This window comes from Thamnophis elegans, chromosome 5, assembly GCF_009769535.1.
Source record: "Thamnophis elegans isolate rThaEle1 chromosome 5, rThaEle1.pri, whole genome shotgun sequence".
In the NCBI taxonomy this organism is placed as follows: Eukaryota; Metazoa; Chordata; class Lepidosauria; order Squamata; family Colubridae; genus Thamnophis; species Thamnophis elegans.
In genome coordinates, this window is record NC_045545.1 from 28,681,808 (window position 1) to 28,695,250 (window position 13,443).

General features: G+C 34.6%; 1 protein-coding gene across 2 annotated transcripts in view; it reads right to left on the minus strand.

The window, feature by feature from the left end:
* Positions 1-338: 338 nt before the first annotated feature.
* The window catches only part of HOOK1 (hook microtubule tethering protein 1), a 34,779-nt gene continuing 21,674 nt past the window's right edge, over positions 339-13,443 (minus strand). For both annotated transcript variants that reach the window (XM_032217602.1, XM_032217603.1), the window contains 12 exons: positions 12,920-13,121; positions 11,871-11,981; positions 11,290-11,377; positions 11,147-11,207; positions 10,171-10,311; positions 8,945-9,038; positions 7,605-7,639; positions 6,999-7,081; positions 6,408-6,508; positions 5,351-5,452; positions 4,800-4,868; positions 339-3,960 (listed from right to left, as the gene is read on the minus strand). In XM_032217602.1, coding sequence (XP_032073493.1) covers positions 3,790-3,960; positions 4,800-4,868; positions 5,351-5,452; positions 6,408-6,508; positions 6,999-7,081; positions 7,605-7,639; positions 8,945-9,038; positions 10,171-10,311; positions 11,147-11,207; positions 11,290-11,377; positions 11,871-11,981; positions 12,920-13,121 — 1,258 coding nt within the window. In that variant the 3' untranslated portion in view covers positions 339-3,789. The remainder of the gene's footprint in view (positions 3,961-4,799; positions 4,869-5,350; positions 5,453-6,407; positions 6,509-6,998; positions 7,082-7,604; positions 7,640-8,944; positions 9,039-10,170; positions 10,312-11,146; positions 11,208-11,289; positions 11,378-11,870; positions 11,982-12,919; positions 13,122-13,443) is intronic.

Here is a 13,443-nt window from a genome sequence, read left to right on the forward strand (position 1 = left end):
AGGGAGCATCAATAGCCACTCTGTATGTATGTATGTCCGTGCGTGCGTGCAAGAAAAGCAGTGCATGTATGTGTGTGTGTATGTATGTATGTGTGTGTGTGTATGTAAGTATGTATGTGTATACACACACACACACACACACACACACACATACATACACATATACATACATACATGCACTGCTTTTCTTTTTTTTGTCATCATCTTCTCTCCTCTTCCTCCTGCCTTCGAGAACTTATTAAATTTATGGTAAACTTATACTACAGTTGTTAGGACTATTCACTTGGTTTGACAACACACATTTGGTTACAAGTACAACATAAAATAATAAAAGACCATAATGTTGTCAATTTTAATGGGAATATAAAACATCTTGAAGAATAAAACCATGTTTACAAAGTAGTGCAAATAATTTTTATACTATTTCTGTACAATTCATTTTCTTTGCACAGACACAAGCATGTATCATACACATTAGAACCTGGTAAGTCTAAAAATATCTGAGACTTACTATTTAAAAGAAAAAAATTAGTAGTGCTTAAAAGTATGTCATCCCAAGCAAATACTTACTGGATAAAAACATATTTCCTCTTAATAAAAAACATTAGCCTTTTCATTGATTCTAAGTACTGCTTTAGTCAAATAAGATAGAAATCTAAAAGCAAATTTCTGTTTAAAAATGCAATCTCTTAATATAAGTAAAATAACCCATTGCATATATAACCAGAATGTCAATGCATAAGTTATACCAGTATGTATTTTGGAATCTAATGAAAATATTCACATAATCAATATAGAGAACACATAGATAAGTTAAATATTCTATATTATGGGAAACAGTACTAGTGACATAAAATCAACTAATTCACTAATTTAAAAAGAGTGAATTTGTAGAATCAATTTAAAAAGATTCCAATTGGTTTCATTTTTGCTTTGCTAACTAAGAAAGAGGTATAAAATTCTGGATTCAATTGCTTTGATCAGTTATTTAAATTAGATTATTCAAAGGAGGTAGATTATATTTTGAAATAAGTGCCGTACCAAAAAGGCAACTCCAAATTCAGTTGCCAAGAATTATTCTAAACTATAAGGATTGTCCCCAGACTTACATTTTATCATCCTCAATATTCAGAAAACAAACTGTAATATCCTAAAAGTTATTTGTTATTGTTGAGTGTGGAGAGAAACACATATTATATGTATATTGAAGTGTGAGGTACCCATTCTGCTAGGCTGCACATTAAAGTCTATGTACAGTTTACAGTCTACATGCATATTTAATTATTTTTAGCAATAATTTCACTAATATCACAGTTGAAAAGTATCACCTGTTATATCAATTCTTATAAAATGAAGCAATTAGGAAGACAGAGCTACAAAATCACAGACATTTGGTAATATTAAACTAGTTTAGGATTACAAGCTAAACATGGCTGAGAGTATTGCTACCATTACAAGTGAGAGCTGATTAACTATTTCTTCCATCCCTAAATATTTGAATTTATCTTGAGGAAATATATTCTAGATCTATTGCAGATGAAGGGGTGAGACATTATATCAAAAGAAAAAGAAATATTTTTAGGGACAGCAATAATTATATTTACTGTGCTATCTAATTTGGACTTTTTCCTGATAATACAAATTTTCTATTACATAGATTTTTAAAAAAATTAAAAATGAGTTTGCTTCTTTATGTTTTTGAATCAAGTTACAGTAAAGATGTACAGTAATTCTGAACCAGTAAAAAGCTATGTTTTTCCTGGTTCTTTAACACAAAGATTTGTAAACTGAAATAGTTAAGCAGCAGAACTATACTGGCCAAAACATAACTATCAGACCATTATCTAACTCAACTGTTTAACGCAAACAGCTTTTAATAGTCAGTCATAAATATTTTAAGTTTCTTGCTTCCAGTAAGATGAACTTCCAAGTTTTCAATATTTCTCTACATTCGTGAAATTAGGTACAACTCTATTTACCAATAGTAGTCAGGTTTTGTCTCCACAACACACATTACTGTGACTGAAACATATTTGAGCAAGATTGTGGTCTAGTAAATGTTGGCTAGTACAAGCAATGGAAATGCCTCTGAGAACTACCAAATCCCAAAGAAGGAAACGGAATGCAACCAAAGAAGAAAACGCAAGAGACAATCAACAAATATGTAAAACACTGAGAACTGTAAACTGGCGAGGGGGGGGGGGATGAAATTATTTGACAATACATATAATTGCAATTGTATATGTACTTGTTTGAAAATAAATGCCATTGAATTCATCAAGATTTATTCCTGAGTCATTATACCTGTTGCAATGCTATCAATTTTATTCTGTTTAAAATGAAACAAAAATGTTCCAAGTGACCACTCATTCAATGACCCCTAGAATTTGCAACAGTGCTAAATGAGTGGCAGTTACAACCAAGTTGTTTGAAGTTCTGATTACTGCAGTGCCCTTGTGGTCACATGATCACAATCTGGGTGCTCGGCAACTGGCTTGGATTTCTTACTGTTGCAGCATTCTGCAGTCATGTAATCACGATACGCAACCTTCCCTACCAGCTTCTTACAAGCAAAGTCTGTGGAAAAGCCAGGGGGGAACCACCCTCATAAAGTGGCAGAGTCATATGACATTGCCCTTTATGACATCACTTAACAACAAAAATTCCAGTCCTAATACCCCTCATTAAATGAGGACCACTTGAAGTCAGGCTTGTGGTAGTGTATCTACACAAAATCATTTGATACTGAAGTTATTTGCACAAACCAGTTTTAAAATGCAAAATTAGTAAAACTATCACTACAATTTCAATTATAAATTTGGTGCCCCACAATACAAAAAGCATTATTTAAAAAATCCCAGCTTATAAGCTTCATTTTACTTGAGGTGTATGAGTTCAAGATTGTATTGCATTATAGTTCAATTTCAAATAGAATAATTTCAACCTCTTCCATTGTGTTTAATTTGAACATGTGCATTTCCTTTAAATGGAAAAATTAAATTTACATCTCATCCCTTCAGTAAACACTCGTGTTTGAAGTTCCTCCTCATATCTTGATCAATATTTGTGTCATGGTTTTTAAAAACAACCTCCAAAACAAACTCAACCATTAAGAAAAAAAAAATCTTTATGAAATAAAATAATGATGAAGTTATTCTAAATCTAATTAATTTTTGCTGAATGGAAGAAGGGCTTGGGGAGAACGCAACAAGTTTACAGCTATACTGATTAAATCAATTATTTCACTCTACTTTTGGGAATATGGGAGGAACTACTTGCCATGAATCTTGAAGAATATTCATGAGTTTTCCAGTATTTAAAGAATAAACCAATATTAAATAAAAAGAACTGTGTACACCCATTACTAATGAAAACCATTATTAAAAAATAAACTAACTTTAAAGAAAAAGAACTGTGTAGACATATCACTAATGAAAAATATTCTTATTAAAACCAGTGATTAACCTGGAATGAGAATTTTTAAGTAGAACTTTAAATACGGACAGTTTACACATCTTTATATACATACAGTATAATATAGAATGACAACAAATATAATTCCTTTAAGAACTGTGCTTTTAAACATATCCCCAATCTTTTTAGAATCCTAAAGGAAACATTAAATGTTTCTTGTTTCTTATCATCTGGCTAAATTAGGTTTACCAGCATATAGATCCCATTTGTAAAACAGCTGATGTCCTGCATCATAGTTTATTCTTTGTCTGACATTGTAAAACAGGAATAGTAAAATAAATTAAGGACACTTTAGGGCAAACTGTCTTCTATGACCTAATCTGATGATGTAGGTGGTGCTTTAACAGGGAGATTCCTTCGGCTGTTGGTCAGTCGCCGTTGTTGAGCAAGGAAAGACTGTGCAGGTGGGTATGACTGACCATCTCTGTAGGCAGTATTCACACGGAGAAGTCTGGATTCCATTCCTAGTTTATGAAATGCTAAACTCTGGAAGAAAATAGAATAAACTACTTAAATCCATGATGCTCTTCATTCAATCTCTAAAACAAAGCTAATAACTTTGATGGCTGACTACTACTGTATTGCTAAATAATTCATGCATACATTATTTTCTTTTTTCCCTGGCTTATTGAAGAGATATATTTAATATCTGGCATAGTAAACAGGCATTAAACATGCACAGATAATATGCTATACAATTGATCCACAAATTATTCTGGAATAATTTCCAGAAACAGCTCAGTATCACATTTGGAATATGGCTACTGAAAAATGTATGGCAAATATAGATTCTAGCACTGCAGGAATGGACAGTCTATAAAACTCACAAGTTCTGGCATCCAGCCCACTTCAGATCACACCACCACTCTGGCAACAAAATAGGTAGCACATTTTTTGATATTACACACACACACACACACACACACACACACACACACACACACACACACCTCTTGCAGGAGACTTAGAGGCCTAAAGACCATTAAGTTGAATGCTCAGTATCTGCTATGGGAGAACAAACAACAATACTGAGGTCAAGAATAGCTGAGAAGATGAATAACATTAAAAATGAAGTAAAATGTTAAGTAAAAATTAAGGCTTTTACTTAGGAGGAAGAATTCAAAGAATTCAAAGCCCTCCAGGGCTTCCAGTAGCTTCTTAAAATTTGCTCCATAGGTTAGGAAATCATATTTGGGGACACACATGAGGACTGCAGGATGTGGATTGCAAAATCTGCTACAGGAGGCTGCCTCCATCAGTAGAATATATTTGGATTCCACCTGTTTACTAAAAACGTTTCCATGTGCACAAATACAGTAACCCACCTGGTTATACCATGCAGATACAATTAACTTTTCTTCATGCTCCTGAATCCTGGATGATTTACACTGACCCTAAAATGAATTTGTAAAATTTATAATGTAAGTAGAAGAAATTATATGACATTCAAAGCACAAAATGATTACTATATGTATAATTTTGTAAAAGAACACATAAGCCTAAAAAAAAAGACAAACATTTTACTGCTTTATATTATCTTCAGTAATGAACCCAGATTTTAATCATATTTCTTCTGGCCTAATTTTGCCAATTTCTTATGGCACCTCTTAGTTCATTAGCAGTGTGTCTCAACCTGGGCAACTTTAAAAGATGTGGACTTCAACTCCCAGAATTCCCCAGCCAGCAAAGAAGAAAAACATATTAAAATTGCTTTTAGTTTTACTGTTTAGTTTAATATTTTGTTCTATTGTCGTAAATTCCCTTAAGTGTTCACAGGACCAGAAAGCAAGCATGCATGTATTTAATAAATATATAAAAACACAGTTGCCTGATGGTAAAATAGGCAGCATATAAATTGAATGAATAAATAAAATACCTCAAGTGTTTCAATTCTTTTGTCTTTTTCTACCAACTGTTTCCTTAGCAACATTATTTCAGTAGATGCCGGCTTTAATTTGGGATCTAAAGTTTTTATGACCTGCAGAAAGAACATACATTATGGTTTACAATGATTCTTATCTAGTTATAAAATCAACTCAGAAATAACATATGCAACAATTACATCAATCAACTAGACTAAAATTTGCTACTCCAACTGAACAAGCCATTTTTATTAAAAACATTTGGAACAATTTTGTACTGCGACTTCTATTCTTTCTTCCAAAATGTTTTTTCAAACACCTAGTCTAGCCTATAGCTCGTCTACTGATTCTATTTCCTTTAATTTACATCAACAAATTTTCTCTGCTTCTCTTGCTTTTATGGGTTCAGTCTAGCTGAGAAAAAGCTTTCTGATGCCTAGCGTATGTGATGTTTATGACATAGTTTGAAGGGATTAAACATTTCTTATTAATCCTTCATCTCAATGGAACACATATAGTGCATATATTCTTTTGATTTAGCAATCAGTGATAGAAGTAAAAATCCAGAGTACAATAGATTTTATTCTATTTCCTTTTTCCAGGATGAGATAAACCTTTCCTGGAAAAGCAAAGTAAGCAAATGTTGGGGGTTGGAGTGTGTTTATTTGTTTAATTATTTTAGATCACATGGAACAATTGCAAGCCATTTTGCTGTAAGCATCAGGCTTGAAATTGGGAGTGTGAGTTCGAGTCCTGCCTTGGGCATGAAGCCAGCTGAGTGACTTTGATTCAGTTATTTTTTCTCAGCCCTAGGAAGCGATGGCAAATCATTCCTGAAAAATCTTGCCAAAAAAACTTCAAGGATTTGTCCAGGCAGTCTCCAGGAATCAGACACAATTGAATGGAAGAAAAAAGATTAATTAGACACTGCCACATAGTTAACTAAATTAGGAAACTTAAGTATGGAATAGAGAACTAATCTAGCTTTCAAAGAGTAGAAGTGGGAATGGAACAATTTTCCAGTTCAAGGGTTCTTAAATAATTCATTGGTTTATAGAAAATAATACTCACAATTCTTGCTTTTTCTAAATACATCTTATATCTCTCTTCCATTGATTTCATATCTTCATCTTTCTTATGCAAAGCAGCTTCTAATTCTTCTATTTTTTGTGCTATTATTAAAAAAAACAATGTAATAATTAGTAGAAATAAATATCCAGATCTGGAACAACTGATAACATATGAATACTGTTAGTTCAGGAGGCCTACATGATCAATAATTAATTGTAATCCATTAAGGTTACATATTGTGATCCCATTAATATTGTGATCCCATTAATGCTGATAAAATTTGGATTTTAATAAAAAATCTGAAGGATCAAAAGGTCCTCATTTTGCCTTATAACCAGCTGCCTTCACTGTAGTATTCAGAAATACAGCTCAAACTTATCATACATACTGCATTTAATAAAATATGATGTTCGAGAACAAAGAAAAAAGGGATATATCCTTCCATTTATATACTTGCAATATTTTACCAATATACTGGGTAGTAAAAGACATTGAATAGAGAAAGTTTAATGTCCTCCAAAATTTATATATGCAATAGCAATAAAGTATACCTGCAGTAAAAAAAATGAAAGGAGTAACAGATCACTTTACCATTTTGATTTAAATCTGGTGGAAGGTCTGCAAGAAGAGCTTCCTTCTTCTGCAGTTCATCATGGACTTCATTTAATTTCTCCCTGAAAGGATATGGCTTTTTTTAATTAAAAGGCAACTTAATTGACTTACTTTATTTTATATTTTAAAAATTGCATGTTACCTTCTCACCTTACAATTATAAGAAACACTAAAACACAGCATCCCATCACAAAACCAATACAATGCTATTAAAAAACAAATGAAGGTCATAACATAGTTAAGAAGCACATAATTATCCCAACAGCTATGAATTCCTGAACAAACCCAGACTCTCCCTCAAGGTTTTGGAGGATGAGTGCATCCTCCAAGGGGAATCCATCATTATTGAGTTACAAGATCAATATGTCTGGGAAGGCAACAGAGAATACCATATAATAGCAAAAAAGACATTTGTCCATGATCCCCCACTTTACGTGCATATTTTACTACTAATAAAAGCATCATTTTCTTCCAATTCTACAATGGTGTTACAAACCAGAAAGGGGTTAATTAAACAAGTCTTTTAAAAGACTTTTTTTCATGTCTGCTCACATGCATACAAACAAATATGAATGTATCACTTACATATGGGCTGCTATCTTCTGTTTCAATTGACTGGACTGCAAATAATAAATAACAGTGATTAGAAAGTTATTAGATCACATGATATCTCTCTCACACACAGACACCCCTAACTTTGATCAATCCCACTGCAGAGCAACATTAAAAACAGTGAGTCTTACTTCATTACATAACTGGAACAGACCATGTTTCAGGATCTTTATTCAATGTCAGATAAAAACAAGGAAAATTATATTCAAGTCTGTATTTTTCCCACATCCTTATTGCCCTGTGATTTTTAGGAATGGCCATGCCTAAACCATTACATTGATTCCTTTTTTGAAATCTTTGAAGTCGTTCCTGAACTGATTGCTCTCAACATTAAAATATGTCATGTACTTGTGTTTGTGCTTGAGTAAAATGCATGTTTTAATTGCAATTTACACAAAAGCCACAAATAAATATTTATTTTGAATTTAAGATATTCCACATCCAAAGAATGATTAAAAATGTACGTAAAATTATAAACACATTGTCAACTTGCGAAGCATCCCTGCTCTCTAGGTGCCATACAAAAATTTTGCACCAGCTTAACTACTTGTTAATCAAAGTTGTCAATTCCCACTGAAACCAAGCTTTCTTCAGAAAAAATGAACTGACTGTGCATACTTGTATACTTATATTCCTACATGCATTTTAATGCTAGAATTGGCCAGAGGCCATATTTCAAAAGAACAACTCAGGATCAAAATTTAATCAGCCTTAATATGAATCACTATTGGTCAGAATTACTTCTCTGTAAAATGAAGTATCCCATTAACAAAGTTAACTGATTCTTGTATGCATAGACACAAATAATCTTCTAACTGGAATAAATTATACATGTACTGTCACACAGAGAAAAGTCTCATATAGCAAACACCTGCATATTCTTATTCTGTAATAACTTAAAGTAATTACAGAGTACTTGTAACATTTGTTTTATTATGAAATATAGGTGGTCTTCCACTTCCGATGAAAATTGTGGTTGTAGAGTACAATGTCACATAACTGCATTACTTATCAACGGCAATTCTGCCAGTCCTGATTGCCATGGTTAAGTGAGGACTGCAGAGGTCATGAAAACAGAACCTTTTGGAATTCCAACTTCCTGCTGGCTTCCCCACTGACTTCTCTTGTGGGAAGCCAGCAGGGAATAGCATAAATCACAATCACTTGACTACAGACACACTGCAGTCACAGTCGCAGTTACAATTCAAGGGCCCGCTGTAAATACCATCTGTTCAGTACTGTCATAATTTTGAAGTCACAGAACAAATGGACACAATCCAAGAACTACCTGTATATTCCCATGTCATACCTACCCTTTCTCTTTCTGACTTGGACTCTTGCTCCTGCAAGGACTTCTGAAGGTCTTCAATCTGCTGCTGCAGCTCCCCAAAACGCTCCTTGCTCAGTCTATCGTGAAGCATTAAATGTAAGACTATTAATAGAATTCAAGTCTTTAGGCATGAAATCATTGTTCTTGCAAGATTTACATCCATACTCTAGTTGGCAGCAAAAACATCCTAGACTGCCTCTCTGTTGAGGTACTTATCCTTCCTAAATGAATTAAGAGATAATCCTCAGGTTACTGGAATAAATAGAATTGGAATTGCTGTTGCTAAGTAATGCAGTCATAAAGTGCAACATCCTGTAACTGCATTGCTTAGTGACATTCCCAGTTGCTGTTATAACTGTAAGATGAATGAACCTTTAAGCAGAAAGCAGCAGGAATCCCAGGTAAAAAGCAAAAGGATGTCTTGGGGGAGGAAAGATGAGGGCTGGTATATGCTGTCCATTAACTGTGGGAGGCCAGAAGGGGTTTTGAGGCCTGGTGCAGACCACATCCAAGTATAAGAAAGAAGCTGCAGGGTAGATACTACGGCACACGTGCAGAAAGCCAAGGGGGCAGGTGGTGCAATGTGATGCAAGCACAGGAAGACCAGGTGGACTTATCAGAGCAACATACAACTTTTTCTGCTGGCTTTCCCATTGATTTTAACTTGTGGGAAGCCAGTCGGGAAAGTCTTAAATAACAGCTATGTAACCATTGGAACTGCGAACTGGTGGCCAAGCAATAGCAATGGCATGACTGCTGGGGCACTGCGACAGTTGGAACTAGTTGTAAGCACAACTCACTGAGTGTCATCACAACTTTGAATGGTTGCTGAATGAATGATCAGAAAGTAAGGAACACCTGTACTTTGTTATGCAGGAACTGAGAGGAAACCAGAGGGAAGTGCAGCTGAGAGTAGAGATCCACTCAACAAAACTGTCTGGCCCTACGTTTTAAGCAGCTCTCTTCCCCAGTGAATCACAATCTACTTCCTTTTGACAGAGTTCCCTCTTTAGCATTTATAAGCAACTCTAGGAGTAGACTGTGTAGGAAAATCTGCTTTCAATCCAGTTGTACCCATCAGTGTGGAGCCAATCAGTCATTCGTGTGCTTTCTATCGTTCTTCAGTATTTTTCATTCCCCATTCTGTGTCTCTCACCCGTTTTTCGTATTTAGGAAAAAATTAAATACATTTATGTGAAGGAGAATCACCTGTTTTCAGTTTCTAATTCATTTATCATTCGATTTTTTTGTTCCAGTTTCTCTTGAAGCCCTGCAATTTGTTCATTTTCTGATCCTTCTTGTTGCAAATGAAGCATCTTGTTTTCATGCTGAAGCCGGATGAACATATCTCTGAGATTTAAAATAAAATTTGAAAGCAGACATATTTTGCAAAATACTACATTTTCCTCCAACATTATAAAACAGGGTTTGTCGTATATTACAATACAATTGGCAATCTATGTGATATTATACACTAAATTTTGCTTGCAGCCCTAGTAATGTGTTAATTTCATTTCAGCAGAAAGGCCTAAGAAAGCCTCTTAAAAATAGCAAATAGTACATAGATTATAGACTTCTTCCTCAAAAGCAGCCTCTAACCCCATGATGGCGAACCTATGGCACGCGGGCCAGAGGTGGCATATAGTGCACTCTCTGTAGAGACGTGAGCCGTCAACCCAGCTCAGCTCCACCACGCATGTGCACACACCTCCCACCGGGCAGCTGGTCTTGTTTTGTAACGCATGCTTGAGGGGGTACATGTGGAAGGCGTATGTATGTGTGTGGGGGGGGGAGGGCAACTGCATGGGGGTCACGTGCATATTGCATTTTGAGGGTTTGGGCATATGCATGCGCGCCCTCATATACACATATGATCCTCTGGATGGGATCTTACCAGCATACAAAACTATAAAGCTATATAATGAAATCTGTAAAAATCCAGTTTCATTTGTAACCAGAGATACAGGCTTATGTTTATCGCTGTATTTATTATATTGATTCTTTTTAATTGAGAGTATAGATTTTTTTTCTAAATTGATTCAAATTAGAAATCCCCGATTTCCAATATTTAGGGTTTTATCTTTGTAAGAATATGGGATTCCTCTATTGTCTAATATTGTATATTACATACATCACATTACAAATAAGATTCACAATTCATTTTACATGCGTTTATCTCTGTTACCTAAATTCCACAGGCAGAATTTCAGCAGCAAGATTTTCATGGCTTTTCATAGTAGATGCACCTGATAGTATAAAACAAAATCATAAGGCTAATTTCCATGGAGTCTAAGCAAAAATGATCCTAAATATATATTTTTTAAATACCTGTTTGGTTCATATGATCCTGCTGCATTTGTGAATACCTGAGCTCTTCATTGGTCTCTTTCAATGCATCACGCTGAATTATCAATCTCTGAAAATAAAAAGTGATTTGATAATGGTAGATGCATATCTAAATACGTGTGTTAATATTGTATGAGAGCTTTAATTGCTTCTCCACCTGAAAATGACATCCCAGAATAGCTGTTAATAACAGAACATGATTCTGTTATAGCACACAGAACATCATTCTCAAAAAGAATAAACCAGTTTTCATAATGGGCAGTAACATCTATGATGGCCTAAAACAGGCCTGTTAATCTGACGGCCCACGGGTTGATTACGGCCCGCGGAGGTCACGCCCACCCCGGCTCCACAAAGGCAAAAAATGTTGTAATACTTCATGTTCCAACCTGCAACATGATCAAGTTTGATACCCCCGGCCTAAAACAACTTATCATTTACATTGCAGTTTTTCCGAGACTCAACATTCTAAGTAACCCACTTCTTCTGCACCATCCACATAGATATCCTGACTACCCAATATTTTGAAAACTGTATTTCCACCACATTAGTAGAAACCTCACCTCTTTCTCTTTAATTAATGTTTCGTGCTTCTCTTCCAATTGTTTCATTTCAAAAGCTAGTGCATCTGCTCTTTTGGATTCTTCAGAGAGCTTGTTATGAACTTCCTGGCTCTGGTTTAAAAAGAAAATCAATTAATGTTTCAGAACTTGGTAATTTGAAATGAATTCTTCTGTAATATTGGATTTCATTATCTTCATGAGAACCGGTGATCTTTTCACCATTAGCTGTAAATCAATTTTTTCCCCAGTTAAATGGAATATATTCGCTACAAGTAGTCTTTGGCTTACAACAGTTCATTTAGTGACTATCCAATGTTACTAGGGCACTGAAAAGAGTGACTTATGACCATTTTTCACACTTGCAACCATTGCAACATCCACATAGTCACATGAACAAAATTTGGACGCTTGACAACTGGTTCATATTTATGACCGTTGCTGTGTCCCAAGGTCATGTGATCACTTTTTGCGACCTTCTGACAGGCAAAGTCCATGGGGAAGCCAGATTAATAACCAAGTTATAACTTAACAATGTCAGTGATTCACTGTGGCAAGATAGGCTGTAAAATGGGGCAAAATTCACTTAACAAATATCCCTGTTTAGCAACAGAAATTTTGGGCTCAAAAACTGTTTGTAAGTCAAAGACTACCTGTACTTGATTGTTCTCCTGAAGCATTTCATTTTAGCATACATCATTTAATGCTTAGAAATTCAAGTCATCAGATTCAATTAATAGAACATAGGTCTTATAGAATTATGGCATAGTTTTCATGATTCTACTTTTAATCCAACTAACTGCACAGTTGAAGACATGCCAGTGTTACTGATAACGCTAAATCTATCAGTAAGGCTATTTTACTCATTTCAAACAAAATAAAAGTGAAGTGCTGTTGATATAAACAATAAAAATGTTTGCAAGGACAAGTTAAGGAGGAAGTCACTTTTCATTCTCAGCTTTTTTAGACCTAAAAGTGAAGACTTTTATTCGACTGAAATAGTATTAAGGAAACACAAAAATTCAAACAAGATGAAATGAAACATTTCTTACCTGCCTTTTGTAAGTTTCCAACTGTGAACGGGCTGCATTTGCTTTCTTTAATTCTTCTTCTAGGCTAACTGTGTTATGCATATACATCATATTTGTTTCCTGAAGTATTTTCACCTGTCTCCGAAAGTCATTCAAATCTTCCAACTTTTTGCGATACACCTCAACCGTCGACTCCAGTTTATTTGTTTTATCAGCAACAGTCCTATAATAACAACATATGCAGTTATTTCAAAAGCATGCTTGAGCCATTACCAGACAATAAAATGCAAATACTTACTTAAGAGAAAAGTAAGATCTTATTTATTAAATATTTTCTCTCAGATTCAAATTGCCAGCGTGATAAACTAAACAGAAAATAGGACTTTTCAGTTCTATATAATTAAAACTGGAACATCAACTGCAGTCATGAATGACTTCCTACTTTTACTAGGCAATCCATGGTACTTCAGGGTAGGCTTTCCTTTTGAATCAAAGGTCTTCTATCATGGTCAGTTTGAAGGAAGAAAGCCTAAAATAGTCACAGG